The 19,744-nt window shown below is 40.8% G+C and overlaps 1 protein-coding gene across 5 annotated transcripts in view; it reads right to left on the bottom strand.

Annotated features, from left to right (window-relative positions):
- Positions 1-19,744, bottom strand: part of ITGB6 (integrin subunit beta 6) — a 126,043-nt gene that overhangs the window by 66,817 nt on the left and 39,482 nt on the right. For 2 of the 5 annotated variants that reach the window (XM_032857922.1, XM_032857924.1), the window contains exons 2-8: positions 9,386-9,467; positions 8,850-8,902; positions 8,437-8,664; positions 8,254-8,329; positions 7,390-7,469; positions 4,250-4,454; positions 3,384-3,630 (exon numbers count right to left, since the gene is read on the bottom strand). In XM_032857922.1, the coding sequence (XP_032713813.1) occupies positions 3,384-3,630; positions 4,250-4,454; positions 7,390-7,469; positions 8,254-8,329; positions 8,437-8,481 (653 nt within the window). In that variant the 5' untranslated portion in view covers positions 8,482-8,664; positions 8,850-8,902; positions 9,386-9,467. Of the gene's footprint in view, positions 1-3,383; positions 3,631-4,249; positions 4,455-7,389; positions 7,470-8,253; positions 8,330-8,436; positions 8,665-8,849; positions 8,903-9,385; positions 9,468-19,744 lie in introns of those variants that run through there. The other 3 variants (XM_032857925.1, XM_032857926.1, XM_032857927.1) reach the window with 3 other exon arrangements.

The raw sequence follows: 19,744 nt of genomic DNA on the forward strand, positions 1-19,744 counted from the left end.
ATTCTCAGAAGGCAATCTCATTCTCTTATTTTTAATATCTTGCATTAGCTTTCATTGAAGCTCTGAAATGCTGACCACAGATAATATCAACTTAGTAGGATCATTGTAAGCCCTGACTGAGATAAAATATGCAAAGCACACAGCACAATGTGCTTTTCAGGTACTTGCTTACTAAACATTACTGTCACTTTTTACATGAATTAATTTTACACAGAGTCTAGCACAGACTTGAGGACAGAACATAGATTTGATCAATGCTGCCTCTAGAATCATATGGTTTTTTTCCTGATTAAAGAAATAATACATGTTAACCGAGGAAAATTTGAGTTAATATAAGAGTATAAAAAATAAAATAAAAACATAAATTTTAATAGTTATGAGATGTATCACAGTTTGATAATGTATTACTAAAAATTTATTTAATAAATCTTTCTGCAATTAAATAACACAGTGATCCTTCTGCATACACCTTTGCAGACCGTCTCTCTGCTTAGAATTGGTTCTTTCAAGGGAAAGTGCTGAGTTACATTTTGATCCATATTAGCAAACTCCTTTCCAAAAAGATTGTATCAGTTATATCATAAAAAAAAATAAACAAGTCAAAACAAAAATATACCAGTTGATTAGTTAAAAATGGCATCTTAATTTAATCTTTAATTTCCATTTTATTGCTACTAAAACCACTCATTTGTTCATATTTATTTTCAGTTTGTATTTCTTCTTTTGCCAATTGCCAACTTACATCTTTTGTTCATTTTCTTGATTTTTATTTTCTAACTTAATTTTAAGAAACTTTTCTCTCAAAAATATCAACATTTTGTCTTTGTGGTTTATCTTTTAATTTTGTTTATGCTGTTTGGGGATATATACCTTAAAACTTTTTATGCAGTCAAATGTTTTTCAACCTTAAAATGTGAGATATATTTTAAAGAATTATATGAGAAAGAGGTTTAATTTCCTTTTCCAATTGTTCCTTATTTTTTTTCCCCAATTGTTACCTATTAAGTGGCAATGATTTAGTGTTTGTTCTAATTGCTCTACTAGCATTTAGAGTAGTTGTGTGCTGGAAGAAAATTCATTCGATTTAGAATCAAAGGACTGAATAGTTTTTTATTCGTGGGCAAGTCACTTACCACTGCTGGGCCTCAGTATCCTCATCTGTTAAATGAGACTGATAATACTACCTACTTCACAAAGTTCTTGTGAAGGTTACATGAGATAAAATGTATGGAACTATGTGAGGTGAGCCACTGTCCCTATAATCTAACTGTTCTTGGAAATTGTTAGCTTAATCTTTTATTTGGGTCAGCTTGTTCACACTGGACCAAAATGGCATTTGAGCATCTTCTGAAACCAAAGAATTAGCATTCCTATCTTTTTGTAAAAAATTGACCTCTGTGGTTTAGAATTACTAGATAGAACCTACTAGAACTCTGTGCTTTTTAGAAAGTGGAAGGAAATGTTAGTTTAATTCAGTAAACAGACTCAAGGGCTGGGAGACCCATGCAGCTAAAGCAAAGCAGAATGTCAGACTTGGGTCACGCCAGGAAATTTTGAGTGGAGACTCCCCTGTTTTGATCAGAGTCCTTCCTCTAACAGAGACTCATGTTTGGCTGATACTTTCTTAGCATAGCAATTGAAGGAAGTAGGTACTCATTACAAAATAATTTGATTTTGAGTACCTAGGTAACAATAGATTTACATTAAAATGCAGAATAATTAGAAAACACAATATAAAAAAGACTATTTTTGTTAGAATTTTAAATAAATACACATAAACTAAGATTACAACACCATCTTTTTGAGTGGGATTAAAAATAATTTTCCTCTTCCTCTTTTTGTCTGCATTCTCACATGGCCTTGTATTGCCTTTGCAATAAGAAACTATTCTGTACACTCATATATATTTATGTGTGTGTACATATAAGAAATCTAAGCATTTCATGGTTCTGCTTCCTCTTTTGCAAAACTACAATGAATCCCTCACTGTTGGTGTCATACTAAAAAACAAAACATAGCGCATGAGGAATGATGTTAAGAAAGAAATCTCTCACAGGGTTCGATAGAGTTAGAAAGTTTGACCTTTGTGCTATTAAATATTTTTATTTTTATTTTTTTTTAAAGATTTTATTATTTTATTTTATTTATTATTATTAGTTATTTATTTGATAGACAGAGATCACAAGCAGGCAGAGAAGCAGGCAGAGAGGCAGGCAGAGAGAGAGAGAGGAGGAAGCAGGCTCCCCGCTGAGCAGAGAGCCCGATGCAGGGCTCGTTCCCAGGACCCTGGGATCATGACCCGAGCCGAAGGCAGAGGCCTTAACCCACTGAGCCACCCAGGTGCCCCTAAATGTTTTTAAATGATATTATAAAGCTGCTTGTCTTTTAGAGATGATGCCTTAGGTGTATACAAGTATTAAAAGTCAATATAGTTTTGGAAAATCATTACATATACACTAGATTCATAGTAGAAAGGGCCTTGGTTTGGGATCAACGTAGACTTGGTACAGATCACTGATTAGTCATGTGGCCTTGGGAAAATTACTAACCTGGCAGAGCCTCTGTTACTTCTTCTGAGTATAGGTATGATAAAACTTGCTTTCAACTGCTGTTATTATGAAGATTGAATGAGGTCATGCATGTGAAACCTTCAGCACAGAGTCTGGCACAGAGCAAATGGTAGATCTTCTTTATAGAAAGATATTGAATAATTTGATTTTGAATATGTCATAGACTGTACAGGTAAGCCATCACAAAGCAACTTGCCCTTGACAATCATCCGGATAATAAATGGTTTTAACAGTTGATAATAACTGGGTATAGTGGAGTCCATAATGCTTCATTTCTATCGAATTGGATAGCAGTGAAGTTTGCCAAGTCCTTCTCTAAGCAGAAAGAGAAATCCTCATTTCCCAAAGTATGTCAGATGGAGCTGCACAAATTGTTATTTTGGCAGAAGTTATCGTAGTGGAGAAAGATACCTTGAGAAAGTGTGAATTACTGTCCAATAGCCTCAAAAAGTGGTGGTCCTTGGGCCTAGAATGTCTCTGAGGGGCTGGGATGGACACAGGCCATTGGTACCTACAGTGAAAAATTTGCTTCCCTAGTCTACAAAACACAAAGTCAAATTTGCCACATCCTGAAAAAGCTGCTACACAGGAAGACAGACATGAGAATGCTGCAAGAACCCAAGACTAGAACCAGGTATTAAGATGAGGTCAACTTGGTTTCAAGAAGCCCAGGCAACTGAGAGAGCTGCTGAGATCCAACCTGGCAGGTGGGAAATGCCAGGGAGTTAGCAAGATCCTGCCAAGCGCAGCTCAGAGTGGGGCTATCTTTACAGAAAATCAGTGTTCCACAATGCCAGAGAATCATTTACTTACCTGCAAGGGTTGGCGATTTCTTCTGGTGTTGTTTTCACAAAAGGGGAGATGGGTTTTTCCACAAAAGAGCCGAAGCCCAGTCTAAAGTTGCTGGTTAATTTAGACATCTCCTTGGAAAGCAGAGAGCCCAGCTCTTTGATGGTGTTGAGGTCATCATCCATGGAGGCCGAGAGGTCCATGAGGTAATACAAATCCACTGGGTAATCCTCTGTCTGGCGGACTTGCACTTGTAGAGTCTGTTCACTGCCTGCAAAGCCCCCGGAGAAAAGCAAATCCGTGAAAATACATGGAGGCTTCTTCGTGAGTGGCCAATTACTGGGTCACCTGGCTATTTCATTTCAGTGAGAACTGAAGTTGAAGATACTTAGGATTTCATAAACTATCTGGTAAAGTTTACAAGTGAATGAGCCCATGAGAATCTCTCAGCAGCGAGTTTAGAGCTACTGAAGGAGCTAAAAGTTAGGATATTTTATATCTCCTTGGGAGAGCTAGCATCCATTTAGATGGAAGATAAGCTGAATTTTTTTGTATGTGGTTTTAGCAAAAGAGAAGAACATAAAGAGGAGTTTAAAGCTACATTACAACGCTGAAAGAAATGTGAGGTAAGCCTTAACAACATTTGAGTAATTCAAATGCTTACTATTAGATAAGCTTATTTTAGTAACACGTTTGGAGTGCAAGTGACCGATGTGAATGAAGAAAAGTGTTAGGCCAGCGATTCTCTATTTCCTTCAGAATGGGAAATCTGAGTCAAAATAATCAATGATATGTAAGATGGTACAAGATATGTTAGCTTAATAGTGGCATTACCATATGTGGCATGAGATGTATTACATGAGCCAATGCTCCTGGAAATTATAACATACCTGGTCTCAATTTAAGAGTCAACTTTTGAGGCGCAATCTGAACAATGTCAGAACTATTTTTCTGTCTGCCTACACTGAGAGGCTTATTTGTATGTATTTCTGCTTGAGAGACAGGGTTTTCGATGAAAGGGAGTTCACATCCTTTAGCTAAGAGAGTTGCTGGGGTATCACACCTTTCTCCAACTCCAGATGGATGGGTAAAATTCTAAAAAAAAGACAAAAAAAAAAAAAGACAAAGAAAAAGAAGACAAATCACCATTTGTTTATAGGACAAAAAAAAATTTTTTTTGGCTTGTTTTGCTAGTTAGGCATCTTGCCATACTCAGTATATCATATTCCCATGTGCCTGATGTTAATTGTAGGTCTAAAATTAGGTTTCAGCAGAATAACCAGAGAATTCTGCCAGTAAAACTCCAAGTAAAATCAGAATCTCCTTTTAACTAGACCCCGTTGGATTCACCTAACAGTCTTTTATTTGTCAGCATTGCCATTTTGTTTTTAATGTTCACTTCTTTAAAGCTTCTTCTGTGCCATGACCAGATCCTTGAAACAGTTGGGTTCTAGAGTTAATATCATCCCATGGATTTATCTGTTTGGGTTGACCTGTAGGCTCCTAGACTGTCTTAGCTCTCAGTATGTCTATTACCAAATCTGGTGGCAAAGACAGGCTTTCCTGTGGGGTCTGAAAGGGTGAAAGATGGTGACATTTCCCTATCTAGCTCTCTGTTGAGGTTTAATTCGTGGATGCCTCATTACCCCCACTATTGCAGCCTTACTTCGCTAAAGTCCGCCTCTTGGGGACTTTAAACTCCGTGTCTGAAAGTGTTCCAGATCAAGGTCTTGTAGAACTTCTCTCCAAGATTTGGAGGTGGGAAGCAAAAGGGACTATGGCATAAAAGGCCACCTTTCTGTGTAGGACTCAGAAGTTTCCCAGTCCCCTTCTGATCCATGTCGTAACAGGAGACAGAAAGATGAATGTTTCTGAGCAGAGATGAGGCCAGTACAACCTTGCAACATTGACCTGTCTTACCTGAGAGTCAAGGCTGCTCTAGAGGTACTTTTAGCTCTAAGCAAAGTCAAGCCTGAGGCTTATTGACTCTCATGCTTGAAAAGAAGCAAACCAATGTGCATACTGTTTTTCCTCATTTCTTAGAATTCTAAGCCACTCTAGCTATTTCACCAACTAAAAAAATTACGTTTCTTCTGAAATTCATTTTTTAAAGATTCATTGATTTATTTGAGAGAAAGAGAGCATGTGCGTGGAAGGAGGGGTAGAGGGAGAAGGGAAGAGAGAATCTCAAGCAGAGTCCCTGCTAAGCGCGAAGCCCAGCATGGGGCTGGATCCCATGACCATGAAATCATGACACGAGTCGAAATCAAGAATCAGATACTTGACAGATTGAGCCACCCAGGCTCCCCTGAAATTGATTTTTTACAATATAACTCATTATCTGTCAGCCAGCCCTGTGCATATTTGAGGCCCTGGACTAAGCATCGTGAGCACTGTAACTTCTCCTGATATGTCCAAGGCAAACAGTGGCTTGACAAGGCCTCAGGATGCTTCTTAGCAAGTGTTGCCGCTACCACCTGTAACCACCATGCTGGCCAGTGCGTCAGAGGTGGTGCTAACCTTAGACCCGTTTTTTCAATCTGCTCTAAACAGAGGTCTAATGTACTTTGCTTCAGTTGCTTCAACTACTACTACTATTAGAGAGCATTTAGAAAAATGTGGCCTTAAAAATTGGTGGTGATTCGTGGGGCGCCTGGGTGGCTCCGGTTAAGTGTCTCCCTTGGGCTCAGGTCACAATCCCAGTCTCCCTCTCCCTCTGCCCTTCCCCTGCACTTGTGCTCCTACACACATTCTCTCTCTCTCTCTCAAATAAATAAATAAAATCTTAAAAAAAAAAATCAACAGTGATTTGGCTAATAAGTATCATCTGCAAGTAAAACTATCAATAGTAACTTAAGAAGCTCTCTTAAATGAATTCTTAAAAAATGCATTTAAATAAAAATTCTACAGGTAGGCCTACGGTTAGACTGATTTGTTGTTTTATGTCTCTGGCATGCAACTAATACTGTCTTCTTCAGGAAGTCAACATAAAAAAAATTCGTGGGTTTTTCCATCTTGGTATATCCTCAAAACCGCTTTTGATACATGAGCTCAAAAAAAGCATAATTCTTTCGCAGCGTTACGTATGGCCCATCTGTCAAAGCAGTAGTGGGGGAGTAAGCTTGGTTCACACTCTGTGCCTGTGAGGCCTTCTCCATGGAATACATTCAGCCTGGAATCTGAGTCTTAATAGTTCTCTCCCCTTCCTCCTGGGCCAGGCACCCAGGCTTATTCCTCTTTGAGCCTGTTACTCAGTTCTTGCTGAACCTGGCATTTGTATGGTTTCATTTATGCGCAGATGTTCTTTATGAGATTCAGTAGAGAACTGTTTTAAATCCAGAAAGAGTTAAGGCAGCTCTTTCTTACCGGGAATCATTTACAGACTGTTTTTCAGGGCCACGGGAGGCAGTGACTTGGGATTCCTTGTTACCCATGCCCCCACCCCTAATATTACTTTCACATATTTTTCAGTTTGATCATATAAGGAATGTCCGTTTCAGGCTTTGTCATCGGTGTGGTACAGTCACCAAGCTCATGAAAGCTTAATTTTTAAAAAGAACTGGATACTGTCTGAGCAGTAAAATTTGCCCCAAACCTAGAAGATTTCTTGGAGCCTAGCAGTGGTTCCCAGGGGATCCTGGTTCCCAGATGGAACGCAATTATGATATTGAAGTCCTATGTACATTTAACTTTAGAAAATATCATCTGCATGATCTCCGATTACTCAGAGCCTTGGTATTTGACACATAACCAGTAAGAAATGACTTTAAAATAAGAGGAGGAATCAGGTTAAATAAAGGCACCCAGGTAGGTAATTTTCACAATGATTTGACATTCGCCACCTCCACAAGTTGTTTTTGGAGGTAATCACATGAATGACATTGTGGCCTATTGATGCTTTTATTTTCCTTTCCCTGCTTGTCTCACTCCTGTTCCCCACAGAAGGCCGGACACTCCCAGAGCAATCACCGAGGGAAGCCGCATAACCTGTAACTGCAGTTTTACCAGCATGCTGAGGTGGTTTGTTTACCTCCTGAGAACACCAGGCACACTGAGGTCCAATGAGCAAGCAGTCTTCACAGGTTTCTGCACCTCCCATGGCACAGCCACCTGTGTTTAAACCCAGCAAGACACAAGGATTTAGCAGACTCACATTCATTTTCATTTACGAGAAAGAAGACTAGTTCTTAACGTGCTCGAACGAAGCAACATCAGAGTTGATGTTAGCCTTCAGAGATCAGTCCTTAAAATGTTAGCGACTCATTAAAAAGTTCATATTTCACGTCTGTCCCATGGAGAAGACATATGTCTTTTTAGCCATAAGAGATCATTCTTTTTTCCCTAAAATACAAAACTACTTCAACTTTCACAAACTTAGGACATTATGTTTACTATTCTCATTCACTATCCCCCATTTTAATTTTTAAAAAATTATTTGCTACCAATAAAAAATGCGTCTCTCCTAAATGCATGTTGTTGTTGTTGTTGTTGTTGTTTTTAATTCAACAGACGAATGGATTTTTTATTTTTAAAGTAAGTTTTTCTTTCTCAGGATTATTTCTCTTAAGTGGAAGACCTAGTCAATAGAATAGCTAGAAAAGTTAACCAAGATGGTTGTCACTAAGGAATTAAGGAGCCCTATTGTGTAGTTAAGCTGTTTAATTCTCCTCATTAAGATGCCTGTGCAATCTTTGTATTTATTTACCTGAAGCCTAGAGCATTTGCTGTGGGAACAGCCCTGCCTCTGCCTGTAATATGTTAAAGCGTTTGTTCAATGGCAAACGAGCGATCGAACAGATCAAATAAAAAATGACTTCAGATACAGTTTCTGAACCAAATGACAGGTTTGTCAAGCATACCACAAAAGCAATATATTGGAGAGCTTAGGTCTTACCTTGTACGTGATCATTTCTTCCTAGAAATAGAAAGAACAGGCAAAGCAGTTCAATCCCCATTCGTTTCAGTTCTCGCTGTGCAGACAGATTAAAAAATGAATTACCTTCAGCATTATAAGACCAAAGCTGAACATCGTTAAAGTCTTTCTTTCTTGAGGTTTAAAATGTTAAATACTACTTACACTGCTTTGGAAAGAAACTTGAGATGTAAATTTAAAAGTTTTCATTAAGACTGAAATGAAAACAGGCTACCTGGACAGGTAAAGAAGGAAAGCTGTGTTTAAAAGCAACTTCAACATGATTTACTTCCTTGTTCTCCTTATAAGGAAAGCAGGTGTACAATCACCAAGAAGGTGGGGAAATTCATTCAGTAGAAATTTTTGTGTGAGTTCTCTTAGTCTCTCTGCTTCCTAGAGAAAGTTAATATCTTTAGTGAAATGTTAATCAATAAAATGTCAGAAAAGCAATGGAAATATAATCTGAAGTTGTTCCTAAAATAGTTTTAATTTAGTAGCAATAGTAAAGGTGATAAAGAAAATAAAAACATATAAGTTATATGTAAGGAGGGTTTTAAAAATGAGCTAAAGGAATATACCTGAGATTTTTGTATTCCATTGTTAAATCCTTCACAGGTAATTGAAAGGAACTCTGAAAAAGAAAAATTATTTCACAATTAAAATAGAAGGCAGTCTAGGGAAAGCAAAACACTGTGCTCCCTTGCTTTTCAAACCAGATGAAAGATATTCTTTCCATGAGTATAGAATCCTTAATTAAGAAGTGTTATTGGAAATAAATATAATATATGAAAATGAAATTAGAGCCAGATTAGATAATTTCACAACAACAACAATGGAAACAGACACATAGGTGCCCAGGATTTGGCATCCTTCTGGATAGGGACCAAGGGCTCTTTTCTCTGTCCCAGCCTCTAGCTCACCACTTGGCACAGTGCAGGTAATCAGTGGTTAAAAGGAAGAGTGGCCAATTTAAAATAGAAACAATCTATGGCTAAATTCATGAGGTTGATTATATATTCGTCCCAATGTATTCAGGAGAATGTATGGGGATTTGTAAAAACTCCAAACAGGTAAGAATCAAATATTCGCTTTGTTACTCTCTAAACTGTCTGACCTTGGACAGGCTTCTTTGTGGCTGGGCGTTTGTCCTGGGAGATTAGCTCTTAAAGGTGTATTTCTAGACAAGCATGCGAATCCTGTGGAGAGAGGGAAAACTAATTATAGACTGCTCAGGTTCTTCTCAGAAGGCTATGTTCAATTTTGAACTCCATCATACACACAGACATGAAAGAACATGGCAAGAATCCTGTAGAGAGAAACCAGAATTATTAAAGAGCTGAAAGATAAGCCTTTTGGGAGAAAAACACGGTATGAAATCAATTGATTTAGCTTAAAGAAGAGATTGAGGCATGAAATATCTGTGCCCCTGATATTGTCTCTATATTCGTACCTCATATGAACTGTTTTCATCCATCCATCCATTCATTCATTCAACAAATACTTATTGAACATCTACTCTGTGTCAGGTATCATTGTAGAAGCAGAGATGATATGTCAGTAAACAAACCCAAGTTCTTAACTCATGAAACATATATTCTAAGCTGCTGCTTAAAATCAGGCAGTAATAAAGGTGAAGAAAAATGATAAAGCTGACTAAAAGGAAAGAGGGGTAGCGAGGGTGTGTTATTTTATTTAGGATAGTCAAGAAGAGTTCTCTGCTCAACTGACACCTGACAGAGCCCTAACTGACTCGGGCAACAAAGTGTAAAGGCCCTGAGATAGCCTCATGCTCAGCATTTTCAAAGACAGTGAGAACGAGAAAGGAGAGGAAGGGTAGCCTAGTGGGTCGATTTAGCGGCAGAGTTCAGAGGGTACGTCGTTTTCACCTTGAATTTTACTCTAAATGCGTTTGGAATGTCCTTGGAAAGTTGGAAGCAGAATAATATTATTTGATTTACATTTGAAAAGCATTACTCTGGCTGCCATGGAGGTTAGAATGTATGGGGCACAGTGAGAAGGTAGGGGCCAATTAGAAATTTATGGCAGTTGTCTAAGAGACAAGGTGGTTGAGACTAGGATATGGTACTATAGAAGGATAGCAGTGCTCAGATGTAAGTTATAATTTGAAAACAGAATAGGCTTGGGATGCCTAGGGAGCTCAGTCAGTTAAGCGTGTGCCTTCAGCTCAGGTCATGACCCTGGGGTGTTGGAATTGAGTCCCGCATCAGGCTCCTTGCTCAGTGGGGAGCTTCTCCCTCTGCGTGCCGCTCCCCCTGCCTGTGCACTTGCTTGTGCTATCTCTCTCTGACAGATAAATAAATAAAATCTTAAAAAAAAAAAAGAAAGAAAAGAAAACAGAATAAGCTCATGGAATATTGGCATGGATACGGAAGAAAGAGAAATTCTTGGCCTGAGCAACTGAATGTCTAATAGTCTTTCCTAAGAGGGGTTACGCTGGGGAAAGATCCGTTTTCCTGTGGAGGATGGGACTCAATAATATGCTCGAGACTTCCACAAGATAACAAAGGGAGGATGCCACATAGGCAGTTCGCTATCTGAGTCTGAAAGTAGGGGTAGTGTTGAAGGGTAAACTGTAAATTTGGTATCATCAACATGGATTTAAAGGGAAGAGCCTGAATGAGATCCCAAGGAAAGAAGTGTAGATAAGGAAGAGCTCTGAGAACTGAGCTTGCAATGGGCCCACATCTAGAGGTCAGGCAGAGCAGGATCCGGTTAAGAAAGCTGCTGGCTGAAGACCATTCCTGGCTAAAAAGGAACCTCTTTCCTGAAAGACAGTTCTCCAAATTTCTCTCACATTTCTGCATGTCTTGCAAGCAGAGGCACTGACTGCCTTTGTTCTAGATTCTCTTTTCAAGGATGTCTGAAGGGACAGATATGGTCTGTCAGGCCAAGAAAAGATTGCTTACAGCTTTGGAAAACAGAGATCTTGTCACCCTCTAGAACGGGAGCAGGCGTGCTTATGGCCCAGTATAAAGCGTTCAGTTTCCCTCAACTCAGGGCTCCTCTGTTGTAACACAGCCCATCACGTGTGCAGGTGCCCCCTCTTTCCCTTGGTGTCACCTCGTGGGACTTGACCTTGGGGAACTAGTGGAAGAAAGTGCTGCCCTTCTGGCCGCTGCTAGTGGTGTGAATTACGCGTCGTTTCTCTCTGACCTCGGTACCCCTTATGTCTATCGGCATCCACGAATCTGTGACGAGCTCTCTTGGTAGCCTGCAAGGAAAATCTCAAGGCCTTCATAGTTCTTGACCATTTCTACTTGAAATCTACCTTTTTCTATCGATGGAACATGCACTTGTCAAATCTCATTTTGGAAGCTAAGATCTTACATCCCAGACTGCCTGAAGCACCTGATGGACCTTGGACAGACTGGAGTTGCTCTGGTCACTGAGTAGTCTGTCCGCCCACTGCCCTCCCCGGCAATGAGCTGGGATCAAGGATGCCCGTACAACTCTGGATGTGACCACTTCCTGGAACCTTTTCTCTAAGGTTCTAACAGTTGCCAGAAATCTCTTCTGTCTGGGAACACAGTCGGACTGTCTCTCCCAGCCTGTCTTACAGTTAAAGAGAATTCCAATGACTAGCTCTTGCCAATGGAGTATGAGTGGGAGTGGTACACACCAGGTCCAGACCAACTACCTATCCCTCTGCCAACTGGAGACAAGCAACGTCAAGGTCCTGGGTGAATTCCAGATGCTCAACATGACCCTGTGTTTAAATTGAGGACCCTGTACCATCCGATGTACAGACTTCCCTCCCAGTTCTTAAAATCATCATTGCCGGCTTTATATACCTTGTCTCTAATTGCAGCCCCTCGAGGTTCATTCCCTGCCCTACTTCCAAGCCTTTGCCTGTGCCATTTGTGCTGCCTGGAGGCCCCCGCCTTCACCTCAGTTTTCTCACTGACTAGCTCAGCTCACTGCCATGTCTCAGCAGAGACACGGGTGCCCACAGGAGGACCTTTGTGTCTCTCCAGGCCTCTTCCCAAGGACTTTCTCCAGACAGCCTTTTCACTCTGCTTGTAATTGCTTAATACTTGGCGTCTCTTGCCCACGAAGCTGGGAGCTCCTTTAAGGCACTTGCTTATTCAACAAGTATTTACTGAATTCTTGCTACACATCAGGCAGGGACTGTGTCTTAGTTACCTTCATAGTCCCAGCAAATGGCATAAGCCTGGCACTTTGCAGGTAGTGAATTAATATTTATCAAGTCAGTGGATGAATTTTATGTCTTCATTGTCTAGGCTTTTATCTCTTATAAGCATGCCCTCCATGGATATGAATAAATCGATTAGTAAATGAATGAATGCTTTTGGGAGCTACAAATGCAATTAGGAGAAGGAAAAGGTATCCTTTGTTTGGGTTGTGATGAAAGCTGAGAAAAAGCCTAAAAAGCAGGGTGGGAAAAAATATTTAAGAGAAAATATAAAGTAGAACAATGCTACAAGAAAATGTCCATCCACTCTGTTTCCACCTTGGCACCACTCTGAAAATTTGTAACAGACTATATGTATAGAAAAAACATTCTTGCTTGCTGAAGATGTGGTACCTGGTGCCTTTTCCTGGAAAGTATCAATCCTCTGTACCCCTGTGGAGGGAGTGACCCAAGTTGTTCCATGAGGTGACCAGCAGCCCATAAGGTATCCTGGATAAAAACTGTGTCCCCTTAGCCAAGGCACCCAGATTAATTACCTCTGTTCCTTTACGTATGAAATTTGAACTAGGAAAGAAAGACTAAAAATCAGGGGTTTGGTATTGGGATCTGAAGCTAGCAGGGAGTACACTCAGTTTGGAGGGAACATGACTTCAAGGAGGGGGTCGATGACAGGAGGAATTGGCAGCTACAAGGAGGTAGAAGGAGGAAGAGGCCCAAGGCAGAGGAAAGCTATAATGTACAGAAGATGAGATGGTGGGTCAAGAGTGCCATAGTCAAAGCAGCAGAGAAGGGACCCAGAGCCCAGAACAGGACACCAGAGTCAGGTTGGCAAACTTACTCTGTCAAGGAGAAAGGAGCATGGCCCAGGCTAAGAATTGCTATAGATCCCAAATGCCCTTCCAGACTAAATCTCTCTGAGGGGGTGCCTTGGTGGTTCAGTGGGTTAAAGCCTCTGCCTTCGGCTCAGGTCATGATCTCAGGGTCCTGGGATTGAGCCTTGCATTGGGCTCTCTGCTCGTCAGGGAGCCTGCTTCCTCCTCTCTCTTTCTGCCTGCCTCTCTGCCTACTTGTGATCTCTCTGTCAAATAAATAAATAAAATCTGAATCTCTCTGAGGCCTGGCTCTTCTTAGGTCTCCCAGGATCCTGTCTCTTTTAGGGCAATGTGTATCTTGAAACAAATTCCCATTACTTACAGGTAGTCAAGTGAGTCTCTATTCTTTAAACTCAAGAGATCCTGTCACACCATGTACATTTTTATATATGCTGATTAGGCTCACAGAATTATACCATCCCGATTGTTCATAGCCCTAGCCTGGGGGCTCTGACACCTTCTAGAAGTCTGATCTTCTTCAAAGGCTCTGAGCTGGGGGCAGGTGGAGTAACACAGCTCAGGGAAGCACGTCTGCACTTCTGTTCTTCAACGAGCCTCAGCTTCTGAGATTTGGCAGTGGGCTGTCCTCAGCTGAGCCCTGACTTCAGGAAGCCACATGAACCCATCTGACTTGCTGTAATTGGCTTGGGTCTCTCCTGACGTAGCCACTCAACATCAGAGAGTGATGATCTAGAGCCCAGCAGGGCCAGCCCCAGGGCACCTCAAAACCCTCCTGAGTAGACCTGGCTGGTATCCAATTCAAACCCTGGGACCTTAGTGAGGACTGCCAGCATTGGGGATGGTCTTGCTGTGTTACCAGCTTTATTTCAAGTACCATTTACAGGTCTACCTCTAGTTGTCTTTCTAGGAAAACGTTTCACAGTGAGTAGCTGAAAGAAGACAGAAGAAATGGGTGCTTTGTCTTAGGGTCCTATCCTGATGTATCTATGTGTGTGACACAATGCAGGGAAGGGCATTGGCAACATGTTATGGATGACTTGCAGGTGTGTGTCACTTGCAAAGTGCAGGATACATTTGTATCCACTTGAAAAAATGATGCCTTCATATTTCAAGGCTTTCAAAAAAATTCTTTTAAAGAGGATATGGACCAGTCTCCTGTCATCCTGGTGCATAATGCCCACATGTATTAAATGCTAGAGAAATTTTTAGTGGCCTAGGCCTTACATTCTAGTCTGGAGTTTACTTTTTCTATTGTGGTAGAATATACATAACATAAAATCTATCACAGTAACCGTTTTTAAGTGTACAATTCATTGGCATTAAGTACATTCATATTGTTTTGCGACTTTCACTACTATCCCTTTCCAGAATTTTTATCATCCCAAACTGAAACTTTGTACCCATTAAATAATAACTTCCTGTGTCCCTGGCCCCCGCTAACCCCCACTCTTTCTTTCTACCTCTATGAATTCACTACTCTAGGTAACTGGCCAAGAGTAGAACCATACAATGAAGCCTTCTATGTGTGGCTTATTTCACTTAGCATAAAGTTTTCGAGGTTCATCCACATGCTTTAGAATTTCATTCCTCTTTCAGAGATAATATTCCATTGTGTGGATAAAGCACATTTTGTTTTATCTACTCATTGTCCATACCCATTGGAATTGTTTCCGCCTTTTGGCTATTGTTAATAATGCTGCTGTGAACACGGGTTCGGTTTGAGTCTGGAGCTCGCTTTTTGAAGTCTTCATGATGCTCATGATGGGAGGAAATTGGGTCTAGTGGGAAGAAATGATATTTTGTATATAGAGAGACCTGGGTTCAAATTGCAGTCCTGCCAGGTCCTATGGTATATTGCTGGGGATACCATTGATCTCTGAGCACTTTCCAGCCTGAGAAATGGAGATAATAGCTACTTTTCAAGATTATGGTGAAGATTTAATTATATAAATCTGGGATGAATCCAGTTGTGAAAAGCCTAAAGATGATGTGATTTGGGGTGCCTTCTTTAAGAAAAGGAATGCGGGGACACCTGGGTGGCTCAACTGGTTAAGGTCCAACTCTTGATTTCTGTTCAGGTCATGATTTCAGGGTCATGAGTCCCGTGTCAGGCTCTGTGCTCAGCAGGGAGTTGGCTTGAGGACTCTCTCTCTTCCTCTCCCGCTGTCCCTCCTCCTGCTCACATGCTCGCTTGCTCTCTACAAATGAATAAATCTTAAAAAAAAAAAAAAGAAAAGAAAAAGAAAAGGAATGCAGAATTGGAAATAAATTAGGTATGAAAGGGTCTGTTGTCATTAAAATGAGAAGGAAAGAAAAAAAATATGACAAACTACAGAAGGCTTGGAGATTCTAGTCCCATTCTTCTTGATATCTCCTTAGGCAGGGAGTTCACCGGGAATGCTTCCTGATGGTTATCTGGCTTTCTGCCCTCAGTTGGAGCTACCTACTGCCCCCAGCTGTACAAGGTGGAACCTCAGAGGAGCCTTCATCCCTTTATGGAGAACCCCCTCTGATTTCACTCAGAATTCATGTTTACTGTAGTTAGTGTTATTGAGCTCTTCCCTATTTGCCAGGCACTATTAAACATCTGGTAATATTGCCTTATTTCATTTTCATAGTATCTCTATGAAGTAGGAACTACTTTACTTCCATTTACCAAATGAGGAGACTGAGGCAAGAGAAGCTCTGTAAACTGCCCAGTGTCCCAGAGCTGCTCAGGCAGCAAAGCCTTGGAGACAGAATGCTCCCTCCAGCCCAAACTTAGCATCACCAGGCCCACTGCCTCCTGATAGACACAAGGTGTTCATAGAATCATCAAGCAGCTGTCAGCAAGAAATGAAATTCCCAAGGAACTTTAAGACATGTCTGCTTCTCAACCTCGAGACTCCGTGTTCCAGCTCGATCTCTGTATCCAGCTGTCTTCCTTTCGGTTTGTTTTGTTGTTCATCCTTGGATCATTCACCAGCAAAAATGAGACAGAAATGTGGTCCTGGATCACACAATCCTTTGTATTCCTTCTCTGACTGAAGTCTGGTACAAATCACTTAAAAGCAAATGAAACAAAGCCTGTTGCCTTGCCCTTTCAGGGGAAGGTGACACTGCCTGTAGGATCCAGGCCTGGCATTGTGTCCAGGAGAGGGCGGTCGCAGGCCCGTCCTGTGGCCAGGAAATGACTCAGGATTAACTCCTCCTCCTCCAGCTGCAGTCCCTCTCCACCCAACTCTGAAGTTCAGGACTTAGTCACACTTGGTTCAAGGAAGATAGCTCTCACTTAGCAAGTCTGATGTACGTCTTGCATGTGAGGCCTGCTTGGGAAACACTCACTTTAGGTTTTGGAAATGATTTTGAAGGCTTAAAGAACTGAGCTCCTTCTGCACTTTAGTTTGTGGAAAAATCCCAACGACGAGATTTTTCATAAAATCTCGGTGAATAGGAGTTTATTCTAACTTGACTCAGAACTCTCTTTGTGCCCTTTTTTCCCATCTATGAAGTGAATGGTATGGCATGACAAGAAGTCCATATGAACACACAGATTGCAGAGTGATTTGCTCATTCACAGCTTGCAAAACTAAGTATTTTTTTCTTTTCTTTTTAAAAGATAATTTGAATAGTTTAACTAGAGGTTAGGATTCCTTGGTTTTAAGCAAATGTTTTTTCTGACAAGCACCATTTCTTATTTCTGGGGCTGCAATGGGCAGTGGTATTACTGGTAAAAATGGATTCTGATTTATTTATTTGTTCATTCACATACTCATTCAGCAACTCTCTATGGAGATCCTACTCTGTTCCAAGCACTGTTCTGGAAATACAGTATTGATTTAAACTGACAAAATCTCTTCCTTATGGAGCTTACATTCCTGGAAGAGATGGACAATAAGCCCACAAACAAAGATAAATGATATACATGCTAAGTCGGTGGTACATGCTAAGAAACATGAAGAATGGTGAAGGGTCAGGAAATGACCGAGGTGGGGTGGCCAGAGGAGCCTCTGATAACGTGGAATGACACAATTCTCTGGGGAAGTGAAGGAGAGAGACAGAGCTGTCTGGAGGAAGATCAAGTATATGATCCTGGGGCACGGTATTTGGGAACAGACAAGGTGGCTGGTGAGATTGGGTTGGACAGAATGGGTGAGCCTGAGGAGGTACTGGGGCAGGCCAGTGAGGAGCTCCTCAGGAGAGCCTTGTGGGCCATGCGTAGAACTCTGGATTTGTATTCTGATAGAGAAGAGAAGTTTTTATGGGGTTTTGTGAGACATAACATAGCTTATGTTTTGAGAGGATCACTCTGAGCAGACAAGGACGGAAGCAGGGAGACCTATCAGAGGCTTTTTCAGTAGTTCAGGCCAGAGACGATGAAAGCTCAGACAAGGAATGTAGTGAGAGGTGGTTAGATTCTGGACACACTTCCAAGATAGACAGGACCTACAAATGGGTCTTGTGTAGGAAAGGAGAGGAATCCAGGGCTCTAGGAAGACTCCAAGAATAATGAACGTTTCTGCTTGATAACCATCATCCGTGGTTTCTCCAGACATGTCATAGAGATAACAGATAAGGTCTGCCCATAGTAAGAGTCATGGTCAGTTTTAGTTGGCTGTAATAACCTGTACAGTCGTGTATAATCGTAACTGTGCAGGAGGTGTTTTGTGGCAGAATAGGAAGGGTCAGAACAATGTAGGCAAGTGCTTCATGGTGACACTATCTACATACTTGTATTGTTAACATTCCTTCAGCTTGGTGAAAGTCCGATTGGCTGGCATCTCCACTCTTGAATTCCCCGTGTCTTGGTATTTGAGAACAAACAAACAAACAAAAAGTCTGGAAAATCCCCATGATCCCACAGTCCTCTCTAACTGTACAGGTAGACCATTGGGATGAATTCCAATAGCGAAAGAGTATGCCCTAAAGATTTTTTAAAAATATAATTCCTCATTAGGGCACTGTAAGAAGGCAGGTGAGATGGGCATATTTTAATTTTTAAAAAATCTTGCAAAATAGAAGGATTCTGGACTTTTTTTTTTTATCTTAAAGATGTAATTCATGCAATTGCAACAGTAGAAAAGGTTTTTATTTTCTAAAAAGCTGGGAGAAATGGTCACCAATGATTATGTTTAAGGAATATCCTTGAGGAGGTCCATAGAGAGTTGACTACTTTCAGCTCCCATTTTTTTTTCAGCTCCCATTTTATGGACTTTTTCTGATTGTTGTTGATGCCCACTCACTAAATCCTACCAGTAAGTTTATGCAAAGTCAAATAGGGAAAGGGATTGAGATCATTGAATGCTCTAATCATTAAAAAGGCTGACCAATAAATTATTTTAACAAACTGTTCAAAATGTTGTTAACATGGTGATGTCTCAAGAATTGGAAAGGAGAGGTATCTGGGTCATCAGTCAGTTAAGCATTTGCCTTGGGCTCAGGTCATGATCCCAGGATCCTGGGATTTGAGCTCTGCACTGGGTTCCTTGCTCAGCGGAGAGTCTGTTTCTTTGTCCTTCTGCTCCTCACCCAAGCTCCTGCTCTCTCTCTCTCAAATAAATAAAATTTAAAATCTTAAAAAAGGGTGGGGGCACCTGTGTGGCTCAGCGGGTTAAAGCCTCTGCCTTCAACTCAGGTCATGATCCCAGGGTCCTGGGATCAAGCCCCACATTGGGCTCTCTGCTCAGCAGGGAGCCTGCTTCCTCCTCTCTCTCTGCCTGCCTCTCTGCCTACTTGTGATCTCTCTCTGTCAAATAAATAAATAAAATCTTTAAAAAATTAAAAAAAAACTTATAAAATCTTAAAAGAAATTGGAAAAGGAGGAAAATGAAAAGTCTTTAAAAGCAAATTCATGATGTCTGGATGGCTCAGTCGGTTAAGCGTCTGTCTTTGGCTCAGGTCATGATCCCAGAGTCCAGGGATCCAGTACCTGCTCCCTGCTCAGCAGGGAGCCTGCTTCTCTCCCTTCCCCTGGCTCATGCTCTCTCTCTCTCTCTCTCTCAAATAAATAAATAAATAAATATTTAAAAAAAACAAAAAAATTCAGCTGGCATGTAAATTAAATGAAGGAATGAATCCATATATTGTTGGACATGATTACTTTCAGACAAAATACGCCTTGAGTGAGCTGTCAGATGTGGGGGACTTTGAGGAACTATGAAAACAGCCTGTCTGTCCTGCACCCTGTTGTCTCAGAATTTCTCTGGCTGAAGCTGTGCCGGCAGGTAGCCCTTCCCCGGGCCAGGTAGCCGAGGAAAGTGTTCCAGGATTTTAACTGATGCCCAGTGCAGCAGAGGGTTCAACCATAGTTTCAACATTTTTTTAAGTAGTGAATAATTTTCTTCATATCAAGGAGTTCAAAGTTTTAAAATTCCAACCAAAACACATGTAATGAAAGTTTTTTGGTAGAAGAAAATTTGTGTTAGCTGCAAATATTTTAGGAGAGTTTTTGTTTTTGTTTTTTTGGCAAATATTGCTACACATTGAT

The sequence above is a fragment of the Lontra canadensis genome, unplaced genomic scaffold, assembly GCF_010015895.1.
Source record: "Lontra canadensis isolate GAN:19392208 unplaced genomic scaffold, GSC_riverotter_1.0 scaffold13, whole genome shotgun sequence".
Lineage (NCBI taxonomy): Eukaryota > Metazoa > Chordata > Mammalia > Carnivora > Mustelidae > Lontra > Lontra canadensis.